The 21,424-nt window shown below is 46.9% G+C and overlaps 1 protein-coding gene across 5 annotated transcripts in view; it reads right to left on the reverse strand.

The window, feature by feature from the left end:
- JAK1 (Janus kinase 1) overlaps positions 1–21,424 on the reverse strand; it is a 436,233-nt gene that overhangs the window by 141,576 nt on the left and 273,233 nt on the right. For all 5 annotated transcript variants that reach the window (XM_086953620.1, XM_086953634.1, XM_086953640.1 and 2 more), the window contains exon 11: positions 16,054–16,160. In XM_086953620.1, the coding sequence (XP_086809746.1) occupies positions 16,054–16,160 (107 nt within the window). The remainder of the gene's footprint in view (positions 1–16,053; positions 16,161–21,424) is intronic.

A 21,424-nucleotide genomic window follows, 5' to 3' on the forward strand; every position in this document is an offset into this window, starting at 1 on the left:
CTGTGGTTTTAATCCCCTGACAAAGCAGAATACTATCAAGAGTCTCTGCTGGTCTCCTCATGGCTGTTGAAACAGATGCTGCTTCCTTAGTGGCAATTGCAGGGACATGAGAGCCAAGGCCAGCCAAGGCCAGTGTCTGGAGAGGGATCAAGACCGCTGGAATCCTGAAGATTGTCATACATTATCACCTTGTTCAAAGGGCTGATATTCTTCATCAAAATGAACTCCTCTCTTGAATAGAAAGGGTATAGATGGAGGAACATGGGGCTCAGAATCCAATAAAACAATCAGATCTTCGACTGTTGCCCTGTGATCGATGTCGGTATCAGAGCCAGCAGCGTCTGTCATTGCAGATGCAGTGTCTAACCCAACGCCGAGGATGGAGGCAGAGTTGATGTTGGACCCAGATTCAACAAAAGCACAAATGCTGTTAGCATCAACCTCAGGATGGAGTCAAGAGACGCACCTGGAAGCCTGGTCACATCAATGACCCAAAGGCACTCCAGTTAGATCCGGCATTGGTACCAAAGATCTTGTCGATGGGCAACTGGAGCTAATCCAGTGTCTCCATCCAATCAGAATCAGCACTTAACCAACTCCGTTGGGGGAATACTGCTCCATTGTTTAGAAGTGCCAAGTGCGTCATGTGACTGTGAATGATACCTGTGACAAGATGCAGATCACCCATGTTTGGACTTTTGGTGTTTTTTATGTCTGCTCTTCGACTTACCTAACTTCGATGAACACCGATCATGAGAGTAACCTCGGAAACAAGAGTGTGTCCTCTTTCTCAATGAAGACCGTGATCGATGCGCTTTGGACTTCAAGCGAGAATGGGTCTTTGACTTCCTCAATTCAGCAGCAATGAGCTTTGACTCTCGGTCATGGATCACCTTTGTGTCCATCTTTGAACACGGCCACAAATCAAGAGGAGAATCCAGGCACCAAAGGCAGACATCATGAGGATCTGTATTCGACATCTGTGGGCTACAGTTCTTACATGGTTTAAAACCTATAGGTTTAGTTGTCATTATCTGCACACCACTGACATTTTTTGGAGGGAAATGCAAAATCTATGGAATGACAGTTGAAGCTCAGGATCCGCGTTGGTTGCAGTGAAAAGAAAGCAACTGATGCCAGTGCGAGCACGTGCATGTATATGCAGGTTTCGAAGTCACTTCTGCATAGGACAGAGTGGCATGATGTAGAACAACGCTACATGACGCCACTGGTCATTGAGTGCGCCAATTGCGATTCAAAAATATCCAGATCCAGTCAGATGCCTGGGGATATTCAAAGATGAAGTATCGAAATATGAGGAATATGTGTTGAGAAGTCTCTATCAGAATTCTCTACTATGGGAATGGACAGACAAAGCATGGAGGGCAGCTAGAATAAACATATTTCAACAATGTGATATAATGCACCATAATGTGAATCCTTCAAAATCTAGGTTCTGATTTAGAGTTTGCCGGGTGGATTACTCAGTCACAACTTCACGCCTTGTTGCAAGTGCATTAGAATTTAATGGGCTTGTTATAAGTTGCAAAGGATTTCCTTTACATTGTGACGGAGTAATCCGCCCACCAGACTGTAAATCAGGCCCTTCCTTAGTCACTAAATTGCTGCTTAGCTTTACAAAGGCAGTCAACTCTGGTTAGAGCTCACTAACAAATAAGGACACAATCTTTTGTATCTTACTTTCTCAATTTATTGTTACCACTACTAACATCAGGCAGTAACATTATTTTAATAAGAGTATTTGCCCCTAGCAAAATTACAAAAGCTAAAACTGAACTAATATTCAACTTTATATTACATTCAAGTCAAGCAACTACATGTTTCTCACCACAAGATGGATTACCATATCTAATACAGCTGCCAATGCACAACAAGTTATAGAAGCTAAATAATCGATAAGCTGTCCTAGTAATTAAAAATACATTGGGTAACTCATCATCGTTTAATCCGAATTAAATTGTCACTTTTTATGAAGCCATGTTGAGTTATATAATAGATGCGTTTGTCATTATACAATCTTGTTAAAACATACCACAGACACAAGTAGATCGTATGCTCAAGAATTAGCCATGATCTATGTAAACCCTATCCTTCACTGTCCAAATCTGAGGCTTGAAGGTTTTGTAAATAATGGTTTAAAATTGTGCCAGAATAGCTATGGCCACCGTTTAATTTAAATTCGATAAATGTAGTATGTTAGTGCATGAGTTTCATGAAACGAATAATAAAAACCTCCAAAGGCTGCCAAACTCTGCAGACATAGCTGTGAAGAACAAGTTACTTACCTTCGGTAACAATATATCTGTAAGAAACATTAGTTAGTGATAGATTCCTTACCTTAGATTTACCCCCAGGCGTCAGACTGGATCCGGAAAGTTTTCGGCAGTAGTACCCCTGCGCGTCGGGAGGCGTCGTCGTACGGCTCCGCGTACGTCATTGGCTTTGTAGTCGCCGAGATGACGTCGCTGGAGCTACTTAGACGTGCCCACGCGCGCTGACGTCACTTCTGTACATGACTTTCTTTGCCAGGAATGCAGAGCCATGCAAGATACTGACCACTGGTGTATGAAAATAGGGTCCTGAATGGGATGACCTTAACCCTAGAAATCAGTTCGCAGAACGGGGAGGATGGGTGGGGCAGTAAGGAATCCATCACAAACTAATGTTTCTTACAGATATATCGTTACCGAAGGTAAGTAACTTGTTCATCTGAAAGAAACACGTTAGTGATAGATTCCTTACCTTAGAACAGATGTCTCTCTGGACTGGACTGCCAAGGCAATAATGCTTAGTGAAAGAGTGCAGCGAGGCCCATGTGGCTGCCTGACAGATGTCTTGCAGGGGGACTTAACCTCCTAATGCAGTAGTGGCTGCTGTCGCCCTGGTAGAATGGGCGGGCAACCCCACCAGAGGTTCCTTTTTAGCCAGAGAACAACAGGGTTTGATACACAAGACAACCCAGCGGGAGGTAGTTCTCTTGTTTACAGCCCGGCTTTTCTTGGCGCCTATGTAGCCAACAAAGAGATGGTCATCCACCCTGAATGGTTGTGTGAGATTCAGGTAAAATGAGAGTGGGTTTTGGGTCCAGATGGTGGAGCCTCTTTTCCTCTCTGGAAGGATGCGGAGGCGGAAAGAAAGTGGGCAAGGTGATAGTTTGCATGATGTAGAAGGCAGTAACATCCTTTGGCGAGAAGGAAGGACGAGTACGAAGCACAACCTTGTCCGGATGAACCAACAGAAAAGGAGGCTTACAGGAAAGAGCCTGGAGCTCACTCACTCGCCTAGCTGAGGCGATGGCAACCAGGAAAGCAGTCTTCAATGTCAATAAACGAAGAGGATAGTTGTGAAGCGGCTAAAAAGGAGCGCACATCAAATAAGTAAGAACCAGATTCAAGTTCCACTTTGGCATTAAAACGGAATAGGAGGGAAAAGATGGTTAATGTCTTTGAGAAATCTATTAACAACAGGGGACTTGAAAAGAGAGGGCTGGTCAGGGAGCCTGAGAAAGGCTGAAAATGCAGAAAGGTAGCCCTTAATAGTGCCCAGAGCAGAGACCTTCTGTGCCAGAGAAAGAAGGAACAAAAGGACTTCTGAAAGAGGGGCAGAAAGAGGATCCACAGCCTTTGCTGTGCACCGTCCCACAAATTTATTCCACCTGCAGGCGTATACCGATTTAGAGGAGGGACGCCTGGCTCCCAGAATATTACAGACTTGAGGAGGTAAGTCAAATGGAATCAACTGTCACAGCTCAATCTCCATGCATGTAGGTGGAGGCTGGGCAGATTCCGGTGGAGGACCGAACCCTGCTGTCGCAACAGAAGATCCTCCCGAAGAGGCAGTCGGATCGGGGATCTATGCTCATACTATTAGCTCGGGATACCAAACTCTTCAAGCCCAGTCGGGGGCCACAAGAATGACTTGGGCCAGTCGTGCCTGATCTTCTTCAGCACTCTGGGTAGAAGTGGTATAGACAGAAAGCGTACAATAGACCGCAGCTCCACTAGTGAAGAAAAGCGTCGCCCAGCAAGTGTGGCCTTGGAAATTCCAGCACGCAGAAGTGATGACATTGCGCATTCTTTTCGGTGGCGAATAGATCTAACCAAGGCTCTCCCCACTGTTGAAAGAGACCTTGCGCCACCTCTGAGTGAAGACGCCATTTGTGATCCATCATGCACCTGCGGCTGAGTTAATCAGCCCTGGCGTTCAAAAACCTGCCAAGTGTTGAACTGTCAAGGAAATTCCTTGACTTTTCAGCCATGTCCTGAGACGCAGGGCCTCCTGACATAGGGTCCAGGACCCCACCCCGCCTTGCTTGTTGCAATACCAGATGGCGGTGGTGTTGACCGTGAACACCAGCACTACTCTCCCTTTGACATAGGGAAGGAATGCTTTCAGTGCAAGCAGGATCGCCCGGAGCTCCAGAAGGTTGATATGGAGCCTGGACTCCGCCGGAGACCAGAGGCCGCTGATCTCCGCCTTTCCCATGTGGCCGTCCAGTCCCAAGAGGGACCCATCCGTTACCACTGTGTTCTCCAGTTGGGGAAGGGAGAGTGATCTGCCGCTGACCAATGTTGGTTCGTACGCGTGCCCGAAAGGCCTAAGGACTTGGCCGTAGCCCGTGAGACCTTAAAACGCTCCGACGCACTATCTGACTTGTCACCGAAAAGGCGAGTGCCATCAAAGGGCATGTCCATCAGAGTGTTCTAGACATCCTCTGAAAAGTCAGTCGTCCTCAGCCAGGTGTGGCGGCATAGCGCCACTGTTGTGGAAATCACCCTGCCCAGCGAGTCAGCGGTGTCAATGCCACAACTTGGCTGCGTCTCTCCCCTCAGCAATAGCATGGGAGAGGCAGCAGCTGCGCAACCGTGTCCTGCACAGAATGGGAATAATGGACCAAGAGGCATGCAGTGTTCACTGACCGCAGCCTTGAACTGGCTTAAGTAAAAATTTTCTTCCCAAACTGTTCCCGTTTCTTGGATTCCCTGTCCGGTGGTGCGGAAGGGAAAGCGCTTGGGGGCGCAGGGGCCTGGACAACCAAGCTCTCGGAGTTAGGGTGTTTGGAGAGGAAAATGGGGTCACCCGGGGCAGGGCGATGGCATCGGGTCACGTTCTTATCCACAGGAGCCTCTGAGTTGGGCCTGGACCAGGTGCCCAAAAGAACGCCTGAAAGTGTATCATTAAAGGGCAGCAGCAGCTCTGTAGATGAAGACGCCGGCCGAAGCACTTCTGTCAGGAGGTTGGTCCTGATGGCCACCGTAGGAAGTTTGAGGAGGAGAGCCTCGGCTGCCCTACGTAACACCACAGAATATGTACCACCCTCCTCCGTAGCCATGGTAGGAGGAGATAGTGTGCCAGGTTCTGGAGTAAAATCCAGGTCACCTGCATCCTCCAAATCCTCTTCCCAGTCCAAGTCTAACTTGCACTGGGCTGCGAGAGGGTCCTCAGATGCCTCCCAGCCCTCCCCATCCTCCACAACGTGCCGGGGAGGCGGAAAAGAAGGAGGCGGATAGAGAAAGGGATAGAAATTCCCCATTGGCGTCTATCGACACTGGTCCGGCGCCTTCTCCACCTCTGGGTGGAAGCCGGGGACGGCGTCGGTCGGAGAGCCGGCCGACGCCGGCCGACGCCGGCACCGTCACCGTCACCGTCGATAGAGGTCGTACTCGGCCAACCGACATTGGCTGGCATCCATCAATGGATCCATGGGGGTCTCTCGGCATCGAGACTGAAGTAGTCAACGACGTTGGGCCGGAGCAGATGACGCAGAAGAGCGAGGACCCCCAGTCAGACCCGCAGGGCCCGAAGGGATGCCGACGGGGCCCAACGGCCCAAAGGCTTGTGCCAAGGTTGACAGGAACTCCTGCAGCGTAACCGCAGTAGCCGATGGACCTGGAAAGAGCGGGTAGGCCATCGGCAACTGCCAGAGACGGGGGGGCGGTGCCACCCACATCCTCAGCCGTGTCCCGCGACAGGCTAGGGGAAAGCGAAGAGTGACGCTGCTTCTTCGACTTCTTGTGCTTCGCCTTACTTGACCTTGTAGGAAGGTACCTCCTGACTATGGTTGCCCCCAACTTTTTGCCCTGTGTTTTAGCTGGTTTTGGACATAGTCGACCTGGGACCCTGCCAATCAGGACCCCAGGCCTACTGCTCTCTCTGTAAAATGGATTCCATGTACCCTAGGTACATTTCCAATTGGTACTGGGCCACCTTATCAGACCCTGTAACTCAGGGCATAGGTGTACCCAGGGCTGCCAGGGGCTGCAGCATGTATTATGCCACCCCTGGCTGGCCTCCTAAATTTGACACAACTGGCTGCATGACAGCTGGGGCAAAGTCGTGTAATCACCCTTTGCTGTAGGTGTAGTATACCTATACCTAACCCTAAAATGGACACACAGATTCCTATCAGTCACTCCTATGGCAGGCCTTGACAATCCTGAAGGCAGAGTGCTTGGAATCGTGTGAGATGGTGCTCTGGCATGAGCTGAGCCTGTCTGCAGCTTGCGGAACCAAGTCCTAATAGCAGTTCCATGATATCGCATACCATATACTCTTAAGTGCATTATAATCCTCGCGGTTAAATGCTAACTTTGGTATTGCTTTATCAAAACATGTCGAGTAAGGTGTCATACGAATTGGAATACTAACCCCTCGCCAATTCTGGCGACGGGGTTAGCATTCCACCCTTCTAGAGGGACACGACATGTAGGTAACTGTGAACCCCGGTTAAAGTTAACTGAAGCCTCAGCTCCACAAAATGGATGCTGCCACCACAGACACGAGTCTGACCTCCTGCTGCTGGGAGTCCTTCCAGCGAGGGAGGCCTGGACAAAGGGTTTCCTGTCCGGGGCGGTGCTAGCACCGTCCCAGACATGGTTTTGTGTATCCTGGGTAGGCAGGGCTTTTCAGGAAGGTGACTGCTGAGTGGCACCCCGGTGCTCACTACGCATAGGCCGGTCAGAACCAGTTCCAGGGGCACACCAGCCCCTGGCCTGGGGAAAGTCCGGTATGGCAGAGGGGTGTAACCACCCCCCTCCTAGTCCCACCCATAGGCAGGACCTAGTCACCGGGTCAGCCCCCTTTTTTAGTAAAAAGATGGGAGCGGGGCCCCTGTTCAAATTAGATCATCTTTGGAATCAAGACACGACTTTCTGCGAAAGGACTTCAAGATTTCCTTCTTCAAGATTCTCCCTTGTGGCTAGTCACCCTGCATCAAGCGGGCACCATCCTAAGAACACTGCGGTCTGCTGCAAGTCCTTCATCACGAATCCGACGACCCAGCTCGACGAGACCCGGCTTCCCTGGCACCTCTGACCTTTACTCACCTCTACAGCAAAGCTGAGAACTGTGAGTGCGACGAGACCTCGAGGGACCGACGATCGCCAAGACTACACGACTTCTTTGTAACAAGCCCACCGAGTCTTCCACTGGTGAGTGCTTTGGGGTCCGAGAAGCCCCAACCCTGAGCAGCTCCAGCACCGAAGATCAGCCCTCCAGCATCTCCACGATCTGCGTGGGGCCCTTCTGCTTTTGTGTGCTCACCGCGCTGTGTGGCTACTAGCCGGCTGGCTTGTGGCCTTCTTCACGACGCCCGACGACATCACTGCTGCTGGTCTGGTTGCTCCAGACTGGCCCTTGCTTCCTTCTTCAAGAGAGGCACCCCGGACCCTCCTGGTCCACTCCAGACGCCATTTTAGGTCCACCGCGTGGGCTTGAATTTGCCAAGGCTTTGTTGCCCAATCCTGGGTCCAGCGACGCCGACAGCTTCATCCATCGTGGGACAGATCGCTCCTCCATCCTGGTCGCCGACAACGCCTCCTGGTCCGTGAGATCTGCGGTCACAGCGTCACCCACTCACCTAGTCGAGGTGGCTACCATCCGGTGCCCTCCTGGTGCCCACTGATTACTGGCTAGTAGTCTCGAACTTGGTTCCCTCTGCTTTCAGGTGTCATCTTCCATCGATCCAGGCTTGGATCCACCGAACTTTCTTCACTGGTCGCCTGCCAGCAACTTCTTTCTTCCAGGCTCCTGGTCCGGCAACGAGGATTCCAGACGTCTTTTGAGTCCTATGCAGCTGCAGCCCCTGGGCTAGGTAACTTCGGCATTTCGGTGCCCCAGCATAGCCTCACTATCCAAGGGTCAGGATCCACTTTCGTTTTCTCCCTACCAGGTCGGGTTCGCCCGAGAACACTAACTTTGCAATTACTAGCTACCATAGACTTTGTCCCGCATCACGCGTGAGAGTGCACACTCTGCAGCCGAGTCCCCTGGGTCTCCTAGAAGTAATCTAACGATTCTATAGTCAAGTCCTAGCGATTCCAAAGGCTATTAGTACTGTACTTAACTGCTAGTAATTTCGCATTCCACTTTCTGAGTATATGGTTTTCCGTGCCCCTCGGGCATTTGTATATACTGTGCTAACTTAAGTATTTTTGTAAGAGTTTTGGTTTGTGCTTAGTACCCTGTCCTCATAAAGAGTACAGGGCTGTTGTGATTCTTAATAAATAACTGTTTATTTTCATAACACTTGTGTGGTGTCCTTTCACTGGGTATTCAAAGGGTATATGTGTGGTAAACAGCTGGCTTAACACGCCCTCTCGAGTCTTTAGCCTTAGACTGCTCGTATCCATGCTACTAGGATAGCTGGTCTATAAGGTTGACTTACAACCAATCATCAATAAGGGTTGCTGGACTGATACATAGTGTTCACTAGAATAGTGAGCACTGCATATCAGGCCACCTTCTCACAGACCTGACCCAGAGTGCGAAGACTTCGTCGAACAATGGTGATGGTGGCTTCGACACCGGTCCCTCGACCTCCCACGGGACCAGGACCTTGAACGGCACAGAGCCGACTCCCGGGCCTCCAGCAACTTTCGGGACCGCTCCTGCAAGTTTTCGGAGCCAGGGCCCGGCATTCGTGGCACGACTCGGAGTCATGGTCGTGCCCCAGGCAGTAGAGACAATCATGTGCGGGTCCGTCACCGACATTGTGCGGGGACAAGCAGCGCAAGAATTAAAACCGGGCATCCCTACATACCAGGCGTCAAAGACTCAAAGTCCAGAGACAAAAGTCCCAAAATACTCAGTCAAAAATTGACTGGGGGTACCGCTCTCTCCGGATCTGCGCTTGCTGGCACGGAAAAAGTAAGAATTGATGTCAGCGCGCGTGAGTCCGTCTATGTAGCTCCAGTGACGTCATCTCGGCGACTACGATGCCAATGACTTATGCGGAGCAGCACAGCGATGCATACCGACGTGCAGGGGTACTGCTGACGAAAACTTTCTGGATCCAGTCCGACACCTGGGGGTATTTCTAAGGTAAGGAATTGTCAGTAAAGTGTTTCTTTCAGGTAGGCACCCCTAAAAAGGAACAGATCACAAATGACCTTTGGAAGCTTCAGTGGCTGACTGTTCTTGCCAGGGTGCAGATTAAATCACTAACAATTATTTACAAAGTAATAATGGTTCAGTTCCTCAATACATCAGATAGACTTATATTAACCTAGTCTTTAACATATGTTTAGAGGGTAAGATTGCGCTACAGATAAAGAGGACGCGTATGTGGTGTGTTGTTTGTATCACATGCTTGGAAGTTTGGGAATTCCTACCTTTATGTATGAGTGAAAAAAACATCTTCAGGCTCAGGAATTCGATCCCAACTTGTTTTTTTTGTTTTTTTTTAAATCCAGTTGAAATAACGAGAACACCAGCAGCACTCATATTTACTTCGTAGATTAGTTTATTGCTGTATAAGATTTCATCAAAGTGTTGAGGGCAGGGGCACTATAAGCCAGGGTACACCAATCTGTTTACTGTGTGCTGCATGAACATTGTACAGTACTGTCAATAATATCATGGGTTCAGGTGAGTGTACGAGAGAGGGTATGGTCAGTAAAATAAGGTTGAATGGACTAGTTATTGCTGCAACCTCTGGTGACTCAGCAATGCATTAACACATACTAGACATCACAGAATACCGGCCCAAACTAGTAATGTTTAGTCCTACTGAGATCAACAATGAAATTTCTGTTCTGGGCACTATAATATGAGGGATTCTGCATCTGTAAATTGGCACCATCAGGAGTTGTATAGGTATTCACCGGTAGGGAAAACAAAAAGAAGAAAATTGTGAGCCTTAAAATGATACCCAGTCAGGCATTTACAACAGGTGTTGGTGCTCCAGACTGATGCTATACGAGGAACCAATTCTACCAACTGAAAAAAAAGCATGACTAAATTATCTTTTTATGGAGCCACTGGTGAGTACCCTCTGAATTCCTTCTTCACAAGTACAAGTGAAAAATCAACAAAACTTTGGTTTATGAATGACTCCTCTAAATGCTATTCTATATAAGAAGCTCCTCTAGTGACAAGTGACATTTTCTTCAGATTTTTATTTTTTTTTTAAATCTTTTTATTTGCATTTTCAACCAACAGTAGCACCACTGACAAGTCACAAATGGGTAACCGCTCGCCCAGGCGCTCGCCCCACCCCTAGCCACCCTCCACAAGTACAACTTGATGAGCATCAATTCCACAAGATCTCGCCATTTCTTACAGGGCATCATTCCGCCGCACTCTATTATCCCCCCACAATTCTCCATAAACTTCTGCCCCACCCTTCGTACCCCACCCACCCGCAACCCAACCTCAGCCTTCAGGACTTCTAGTACATCAATCTGGCCCTAGACCCCCATCAAGACCATGGTATCTTCTCCATTTGCCCCACACTCTATGGAATTTTCGGGGACATCCTCTAACTTTGTATGTTACTCTTTCGGCCGCCATGTACATATCCATCCCCCTTCCCCATTCCCCGACCCGGGGGGGGGGGGGGGGGGGGTTCAAATGGGGCTCCCCATGCTCGCGCCACGCCCTGTTTCGCCACACCAGGGCCAACATCGCAAAGATCAGATGTGGGCGGCTCAAATCTATATCGGTAGTTATTCCAAGTAAAACACATTTTGGGTCCATTGCGGAGGTCTACATCTGAGACAGCAGGAGTCAGTAGCGCGACCCATGCAGTGCAGTCTGGCTCTATCATAATATATCCTATGTAGTATCTTATATTGTATAAGTCGCAGTCAGGATTTAATCGCGACTTCTCTGTGATGCATCAAGGCTGCTTCCCAATCTACTGTGTCCATCTCGCTCAAGTCCTGTTCCCACAATGCTCCCGGTTTCCCTAAACGGTCCGGCGTGTTATGATCTGATACGCCAGTGACACTAGTTTACTGGATACTCGTTCTTGCAATAGACCCTCCAGTGGGGCATATTCTGGCAACGCAGAGGTAAACGCTGTCTCAGCCCTCCATGCATTGCGCAGTTGCGGGTATTTGAGGAACTGAGTAGGGCGCAGGCCATATTCTGCCACCAGGGACCCATAGGATTTGAATTTCCCTTTCGATACCAGATCCCCCAACACGGAGATCCCAATATTGTCCCATCCCCTAAAACCTGTGAGTTTGTGAAGCTCTTTTAGCAAGGTCCATATCGGTGTCTGCTTGGTGGGTCTATGTGACCACCCCATCATCTTTGTCGCTCTGTCCCAGATCTCTAGGGCTATTCTCGGTTGTTTCCCTAACCACAGCAGAGAGCGTAGCTCCGCATTTATCGCCTTTAACGTCTGTCTGGGAAGGGGGAAATACTCATTCTGTAAGGCATATAGGAAGCGGGGCAATGTGACCATCTTAAACATTACAGCCCGGCCTAAGATCGTGAGAGGGAGGTCCTTCCATCTAAGAGCATCATCTGTAAAATTCCTAATCACCCGTTGGATGTTTTTTTGATAGGAGACGTGTCGGTCCGTGGTCAGATAAATCCCCAAGTATGTGAACCCCGTCTGGGCAACTAGGAGGGCGGCGGGCAGAGGGGGCAACTCCTCCTCTACGCGTGGGCTATACAGGACCGATTTGTGCCAGTTAATTATGTACCCCGAGAAGGAACCATACCTACCCAGGAGCTTGAACAATGCAGGGACTGTGGAGGCCGGATGGGCCACATACAGAAGAATATTGTCCGCATACAGCGAAATGTTTTCCTCCTGTACGTCGGCCTGTGATATATGAAATCCCTGTATCTCATCCGTCTGCCAGACCTCACAGGCCACTACTTCAATAGTGAGGGCGAATAGGAGTGGGTACAGGGGGCATCCCTGTCAGGTCCCCTTCCTGATAGGGAAATCTTCAGACCCGATCCTGTTCACCTTCACCCTGGCACTAGGATTAGCATACAGCAGTCCCACCCACTTCCTAAAGTTGGGGCCAATGCCAAATTTGACCATCGTCGCCTCCAAGAAGGGACAGTGTACAGCGTTGAACACTTTTTCAGCGTCAAGAGAGAGGAACATATGTGGCTCCTCCCGTCCCTTTACCTCCATAAGCCAGTTATGCGCTCTCCATATTATTTTGCCTAGTCGTTCTGTCCGGCAGGAATCCAGTCTGGTCCTGATGGACCAGGCTCAAAATCACCTGACGCAGGCAAAGGGCCAAGACCGTCGACAAGAGCTTAGCGTCCACGTTTAGGAGGGAGATTGGTCTATAAGACGCACAGTACTCAGGAGGTTTGCCTTGTTTGTATATGTACTATCGTAGCTATCCGCAGGTCTGACAGGAGGAGACCCTCCTAGGCCACCACTTTAAAGAGTGCCAGGAGGTGGGGGGTCAACAAATCTACACCTTTTTTAAAGAATTCCGCCGGGAGCTCGTTCAGGCCCGGCGACTTCCCTGGTCGGAGTCTGGCTATTGCCTCCCTAATTTCTGTGGCTGTTATTTCGGTTTTAGGGTCTCCTTGTCCTCGTCCATTAAGACCGAGGTTTGGACAGTAGACAGGTATTCCATGATTTCTTCCGGCCCACCCAATTCCCTGGCTCTGTAAAAGTCCCGAAAGTAGGAAACAAACGTCTGGACGATCTGGGCATCTTCTCTCTGCAGCTGCCCCGACCATCTATCACTTCTACAACCTTGTGGCCTGCTCGTGAGCAGCCACCAACCGGAGGCTCCATGTCCCCCATTGGATAACATTGGGCCTCAGCACTCTGCACCTGGCCGCCCTAGTGCCGCTGAGGGTGCTTTGAGGGTGCCTCCTCGATCCTGGGGGACCCCGGAGTCTAACCCCAGAAACCCAACTCCCACAACAAAGTACTTACCTCTGAACCAATAACACTATTTTCTCCCATAGGATAACATTGACTGTTTTTCTATTAAAACGTTTCTAAGTGTGGAGTTGGAAAATCTATAAAAGTATAAAAGTATCTAAAACTGTAACCAAATAACCAAAACACTTTTACTTACCTGTTTACAGGTAATGTCCCAGTGCACTATCCAGTATACTACACTGTAAGAAAAGTAATCTTTAAAGTAATTTACGTGACATCCTATTGAAAAGCCAATACAAAGTAAATGTACAATATTTCATTGTTTCAGCGGACGCAGTTTGTCGTAGGTGCCAGCACAAGTTACACGGCATCTACAGCGGAACGATTTGCATCAACCCACTGGGGGAGTTTAAATGTGACATTTTGCAGTTCACCATAACTGACTCTCTGGAGATTTTATATTTGCGCTACAAGGACCAGAGGACTTAGCGATAGGCCCCGCCCACTGGGGCAGGTCCGCGTAATTGAAAAGAGAACGCACAGCGGGTCATGGTGTTTGCAGCACTTGGCCATTGAGGAAGGGAACACCACCCGAAATGCGTCTGGCCAGGAATATTGGATGCATTCTTTCTGCTTTACTTGCTGTAGCTGCCATCCGTTAAAAATACTGAATACTTGCAACTATTTGTGGGCTCTTCCTTTGGGGCTAACTTTTGTGTTGGATATATATATATATATATATATATATATATAACACACACACACACACACACACACACACATACACAACTGCAATTCAAACTGTATATTACTGCAAAGTATAAATCACTTACCCGTGCAAGGCTTGCCTGGTTCTAGGAAATAAAATAACTAAAAGAATATTTTTATACAAAACCAATTGGTCTGAAGATCAGTCTTTGAGTGTGTGCCATCATTTGCTGACTGAGTGTGTACAACAAATGCTTAACACTATCCTCCGATAAAGCTCGACCACACTACCACAAATAGAGAGTAAGGTGCTATCTACTTTTACCTCTGCCTACCTTTAAGGTTCCACTGGACTTTGTGCACACAATACCACACTTTGGGATAGTATATACAGAGCCAGCTTCCTACATGAGGCACAACAATACATGCACCACCTCTCTCCAGCCTCATCTGGCTTTCAGAGGACCAGTCAAATGTCAAATCTCCAAGATTACCCAGCAGGCAAGTCTGGTTCTTCAATCGAGTATTTACACTAAACAAATATCAGGATATTGAAATGTCTAATGCACGCCTTTCTAGTACTCTGAAAAAGTTCAGTGTGCACCATGAGTGTATCATTTTAATATAAATAATCTAACAAAGAAAACCAGAAAAGTCTATTCCTATCTCAAGGACGAGCAGCCAGTGTCTCTTTTTGAGAGCCTCGGGCTGAATAAAGGTTCAAATAATGAAAACCACACAATGCTCAAATGTATTCAGCTAAGTCATGAAGCAGTGACTAATAAAGAATGGAAGTGGGGCATGAGTGTGAAGTTGGTGGCATGAGAGTGGCGAGTAAGTAGTGTAAATCATAGGTGCGAGCGTGGATGTGCGGTAGGAACGTAGATGAAGGAGTAAGATTAGGTGAAGCCATGAGTGCATTTGCAGTCTTCGAGTGGATGTGGACCAGAGTGAATGTAGGTTGTGTTTTAGCATTGCATTAGACTGAGTAGAGTGTGTGCGTATGGCAGGAGTTTACAGTGGATGGAATAAGACAGAAGATAGTTAAAACATGTAGATGTAAAGTAAAGGAGTTGATGTGGGCAAGACAGCAGATGAAGCAAGTAGGTGGAAGGGATGTCATTAAATGTGCTGAAGTGGGGGAGTAGAGTACTGATCAGCAATAAGCAGAGGGAGTGGGTGAGACAATGTGCAGAGTCTGAGCGAGAGATCACATAAGCTGGCCACTGACAAACCGTCGGCGAAATTTAGCAGAGCAGTCTGTAAATAAACAACAAATCCGCAATTGTTTTTTTTTCTGTCATATAAAAGTTTACTTTTATACCTGCACACCTGAAATCGGTTGCTCCTAATTTATGTGGATAAGAGCCTAGAAATTAGGCCTGGGATCACTTGGCAAAGTGTTACTTTGAAGCCCGATGTATTTACCTGGCTAGCTATGACAAACATGAAGAAAACACCCTAGAAAGAACATATTCATCCAAATCTTCCGTGCTGCCAGATTATCTAGAATTTATAGCATGACAGCTTGCTACTAAGTTGCCGAACAACATTAAAGTCTAGTATTACATTAGAAGGACCGTGTTCATGCATGGCTGTAGTCCAGGGGGTTAACAGGAGACTAGTAGTAGGCTGGGTGCCGTGGGTGAATGCTCAGTAAACAAGTGGAGAAGTGTGGCTCACTGGTTAGAGGAGGCAGACCTGGAAGCAGAGGTCAGCCCGGGACCAGGGTTCAATTCCCGGCTCGGCGGGGTCTTGAGTCCTAAAATGTCCATGGACTCGACAATTCTCGCTCCGGTGCCTACTCTATTCACGGGTTCACACTCTGCGACTCTGGGCAATAGCTTGCTTAATCTCCACAACGGCCCCTCGTGGTGGGATGCTTGGCTTTCACCTTGCCGATACCCTGCTGGGGTTATCTCGCAGGGGAATACCAGGACGGGTTCCCTAAGCAAGCGCTTAGAAACCGCTTGGTGATTTGCGCTATATAAATTCCTGTACATTTACATTTAAGTCGTTTTTCTCTTGCTCGGTTTCTATGTCTTCTCGCTTTTTCCTGCCAAGGTCTACCTGGTGGACGGAATAGGAAGCCCATCTACATATGAACGGGAATGCATACTGAAATCGAGATAACAGGTTTATCTTTAAACACAATTCTGTATTCACAATATTTCTGTCAAGATATTAAATGGCAGTGACATGCAATTCATTAAGGAGGCACTCACTTGATTTATTTCTTCTTTAAGGATTCGATGGAAACTCAGCTGACTGAGAGGATAGACAGGCTGCCATTCTTGAGCCTTCTTAGTTGCCACTAGCAAATTGGAGATTTCTGTTAAAAGAAAAGATAAACTATTTTACAAAAATCATTTTTTCTGGCACAATATACTGTTTGTATGATCGCGACTATGTTGCACCAAACTACCAAAGAGAAAAATAATTAATATTGCCAAGTAAACAGACACAGGCTGAATGCAAGATTTCAGGACATGTCGCACATTGATATGATGCAGTGGCGCGTTAGTACTAGAAACATGAGATCTGATTAAACTGGTGGGATGAGACACCCTCTGTTTTATATGTTTCCATATTACAAGGGGGTTGCAATCACTTGAAGAAACGATGTACTCACCCTTTGATCATCTTGATAAAGGTATTTGTGTTTACTAAGACACTGTATAAAAGCTGTAACTGTTGTCATAATCTTACTAGACGTCGGAGGGAGCAGTCAGGGCATAAGAGATCCCCTTGCAGTGATACTGACCCTTCCTTGCCACAAAGACCAAGTACGTAAAGTAAGGATGGCCAAGAGGATTGTGTATGTAAACATAACAGTAATTAAAGTATATGTCACTTACCTTAAGTAACATTTGTTCCGATGGACATCTGATCTTTCAGCAAATTCCTCATCTTAAAACTATCTCCTGGGTTTTGGCTGGATCTGCAACATCAGCAGTGCTCCCATCCTGGGACTGAGCACCTTTGGCACTGATGCTCTAAATTCGCAAACAATTTCTGGAAAAGACCATGTAGGCCGACCTCTCAAATGAATTATATTCTCTATCAAGAGGGACTGAAGGGAACATATTTAGCTGCATCTTAGCTAAAGAGGTCTGCACCACAAAGAACCCCGATGGTGAGGTTGGCACCTAAATACCCATGCTGGTCGGTGTTCTCTTGCAGCTCGCCTCTGGTTGACAGGGGTTGGGTTTCTGTAAAGCTGCCATAGCAGGGTCTTGCATCTCATCACTGAAGTGAACCAATGTCTCAATCAGTTGCTTGATGGCGTTAGAATCTCGGAGTAAGTATACTTTATTTTCAGTGAATGGTAAGGGGGACTTCTAGATTTCAACTGCTTTGAAATATAACAATGAACTTCTGAAAAGTGTTTTATGGGTACATAGGCCTCCTTAAATTGTACTTTTAGTGATCTGTTGACTGCACTAGCATTCTGAAGATCAAACAGAAACCCTTCAAGCCAGTTACATTTCAGGAAGTAAATTATCTGCTTCGAGTCATCATGGCAAAGGTAAGGAGTTCATGACTTCAGAGTTTCTGAAACACACACAAATGAAGTTTCCAATCGGTATGAAAGCCAGGAAGCCACGTGGGTCAGTCTGAGCCACTAAGCTGCTGTATGAAACCATACCAGAGGATCGGCAGGACTCCCACTCTGGTGCAAAACTACTGATGTGGCAACAGTCTGAGCAGAGGCCGTATGAGATGCAGTCACAATGGAAGCCACACAATGTCACTGGGACAAATATTTGTAGCATGGTGGTGCAGAGGCTAGTGGTTGTGCTGTTAATGGCATAGTAGTAAGAAGGTTTACCTATGACTTTGGTTTTAGTTTTACGTTTCTGGTTAAGTGTTTTACTGAATTTGTATGAAGTAAGACAGACATCAAATGGAATATAAAAATCCATTCGACCTTCTCTACCGGTCCCCCCTCCCCCTCCCACCCCCGCCACGTATAATGTGGATCTTGGATATCTGAAGGGTAATTTTGCTTAAAACTAGTACCCTTCAAGGTGCGTCAATTTGCTCTCCAGAAGTTTAGCAACTGGCTCAGCTGGGATGATTCAGTTTGTCCTGAGATATCATGGACTTGTAATCTCTTGGAATCCTGTAAACTCTTGGAATTCCTATGTTAGAAATGTAGGTACTGAATCACATTCCCAATCCAAATTCTGGTATCAGTCTGTAGCTAAAAGTAAATTTTTGCCTGGCCAATCAATGTCCTATTCTATGTGCTTCCCCTACACACTTGTGTTGGCATGCTAAGCTGCACGGAGCATCTGGGTCAATCGCAACACTGTTTTAGAGTACAATGGTTCAACCTTTGGTGTCTGGGGTAGGATGAAACAAAACATTTCTTCTATAATTTCCAGCACCATATTTTAAAATGTCAGTTTTAAGCATTTCCTAAAGACATGAAGCTTCTGTCTCCTGCATCCCCACCAACACAAACTTAAGTCGAATTTGAGCAGCCTTGGTCTCAATAATGAATCCTTGGCCCGGAGTGGTTCCATTTAAAGAGAAATGTACAAATGGCTTCTTTACCTTCGTGTGGCTGGCGATCTTGGAGGCAGAGCAGGATGTACCACAGATACTAAAGGCCTCTCCTTCCTTACCTTCCCCAGTGCAGTGTGTCCAATGTCTAATGGCAGAGACTCTAGCTGCTCTCACAGGGGAGTCTATGTCCAAACAATTGCTTTAATGTGCCACCAGAGGGTAGCTTTGTGCATGCATTCTGTTTCATTGTAAAGTTGGGGAATACATTCTCTTGTCCAAAGGGGGCCTGTGCAACCTCTTGAATGACACTCCTACAGACTGCAGTCTTAGTTGTGGCACGAACCCATCCTTGCTTCATTGTAAAGTTGGGGAATACATTCTATTGTCCAAAGGGGGCCTGTGCAACCTCTTGAATGACACTCCTACAGACTGCAGTCTTAGTTGTGGCACGAACCCATCCTCTCCCAGTAACCCAATATGTACATTTTGACATGACTGTGCTGAGGGATAGTAACTATGCCTTCTGCTCTCCGATTGGGGCCTGCATGTACACTGCACCCACATTAGTCCCCGGAGGTAGCAAGCTCCTCTATGCAGGCATCAAAGGCCTCAACATGTGCGGAGCGGGCATGGATCCCATTCCAGTCACAGCTCTCAACTGCCTGTCACCGCACTTCATTTTCAGCAGACAGAAGGACACTCAGCTCAACAATGCTCCACTGACCCCGGTAACGGTGTTCCTGGCCCCACTAGCCTATGTATGGGGATGAGCCAACAGCCTCCTTCTGGTAAGCCATGATGCTGATGGAGCCCACGGCCACCTGGTTCGTACTTCGCCATACTGACTCTCAGGCACAATACAATCACCTCCCGGTCCACTACTTTTCGTATGAACATCTTGTGCCACTGTACTTGTGGTATTGCTCCTACTTTACTATATATGCCATCAGGGTTACTGTATGATTCAAACTTTTGCACTGTGGCGAAAAGTGTAAAATTGTGGATCTCAAGATGTATTGATTGTCTATGTTGGGGAAAATCTTTAAATAAAAGTTTTTACAAAAATGAAAAATCTTGTGCCACAATTCTCCCAATTCCACTGGTTCGAGCTTGATGCTGAGACATCTTCATGCAGGCATCTGCATTGCCCTTTGAGCTCCTGCACTGCTCCATCAATCCTCTTTGCGGTTCAACTATTTTAAGGCACGGGCAAAGTGGGCAAACTGCCCAGGGCACCTGCCTTCCAACAGGTTCCTTGATAAAGTAAAAGGGCTGGAGGGACAAAGGAGAAGAGTATTAAGGAGAAAAATACCAGATTATTGGAGCAGGGCTTTCATTTTCACTGCTGCAGCAAGAATGCCACTAGTGAAAGGGGCTGTGGGGGCGTTATTTGTGATTACGATTTTCCATTAATCCAAGCAGTGTGTATTTGTACTATATCAACATTACTCACTAGTCCACTAAACATCTTCCAAGACACCCTTAATGTGTCTTTCCTACAGTGGGAGTAATAGGCTGGTTAGATATTGAATAGAAAAAAATATGTTATTATTACAAAAACAAGGACCCAAAGGTACAAAGAATTATAAATGTGCGTTTAAACATTCTTCGAACACCTTTTGCTTTTGGATACCATGCAGCTTGAACTTTCAGCTGTTTTTAAGGGTCCCATTTCTTAAATGTTAACTGTAATTCAATAATGCTTGTATGTATCATGAGAGCTTAAAATGTTTATACATTCTAAGTTATTACAAACAAGGTGCCCTAAAATATGGCTTGCCCGGGGCCCCAAAAATCCTTTTCATGATACTGCGGGTCCCAGTGCTTAATTTGTAAAATATGAAGTGCAGGTGCTCAAAGTTTTTATAGAGGCCACAACCACTTCCCCAGCTCCACCCACTTCCTTTATTGGCTTCATCCACAAGCGTCAACAAATCAGACCCACCTCCTCACTTCTTGAGATCCGCAAGAAGCTGAAGGACTGGCTTTTCACAAAAGCACCTCAGGCACCTCACACCTGTCAAGCCCCTGGATACCCTCCTGGGTGATTAGTGGCTATACAAATCAATATAACATAACATGTGGGAAGCCTATGACAACAACTTACAACTGAACTCAAATTAGAGAATGTGTGCAAATCTCAAAATGCAGCTTTAGAAAATATAATTTGAGGACTTGAGGCAGCTTTGCAAATGAAAGAAAATGTGCTTGTACTGTACTGTTTAAAAGAAAGGAAAGGATGAAGAAAGGAATACATTAAAGAAGGCATCAACAAATGCAGGCAGGAAGAGGAGCACTGGACTAAGGAAATAAGTAATGGATAAAAGAAGGAGGAAATAAGAAAAGAATGTGAAAGAAATAAATGAAGGGATAGAGGGAGAAACATACCACGTATGTTTGTAAAGCACATATTCACTAGAGGGGGCCTTGACACCTAATTAAAAATGTTGTTATCCAGCTCAATTGCACTAAATGTATTTAAAGATGAAAGATTGAGTGGCCACACCAAGTTTTCAATTTATGACCCTGAGATAGAACACAGATTCCTGAAGTGGATATAAACATATGTGCAAGAAGGAAAAATTAAAAGGGAGAGCGAGGGAGGAGGAGAGGTCTAAAGGCAAAGATAGATACGGTAGACAAAGAATGTGAAGAGAAATGTGGAAAGCAGAGATTGGAATTGCAAGATTTGAGTGGAACGTGATGGGACAGAAAAGTGAAAAGAGGAGAAAGGCAAGGGATGAAGAGTGTACAGCGGGGAGCGTGTAAGAGTAGAGTGGAAGGGAAAGATGAACAAGCATTTAATGAGGGGAGGTGGCGATTAAGAAAAAATGTGTATGTAGGACAGAATGTGAAGGAAGATTGGAGAGAAGGGAAGAAGTGAGGTGAGAAGGAGAGGAAGAAAAGCAGATACTGAGGGAGAGCAAGAAAAGAGTACACCTCTGCTTTATTAAATATACAGTAATTAATTATGTAAAGTTGAGGGGTTACAGGAGTGTATCATTCTTGGCCTGTCTCATCAATGCATAGCAGTGTTGTCCAAGACGCACAATAGCGATTCATTAACTGTGTTCAGTTTTA

The sequence above is a fragment of the Lissotriton vulgaris genome, chromosome 1_1, assembly GCF_964263255.1.
Source record: "Lissotriton vulgaris chromosome 1_1, aLisVul1.2, whole genome shotgun sequence".
NCBI lineage: Eukaryota > Metazoa > Chordata > Amphibia > Caudata > Salamandridae > Lissotriton > Lissotriton vulgaris.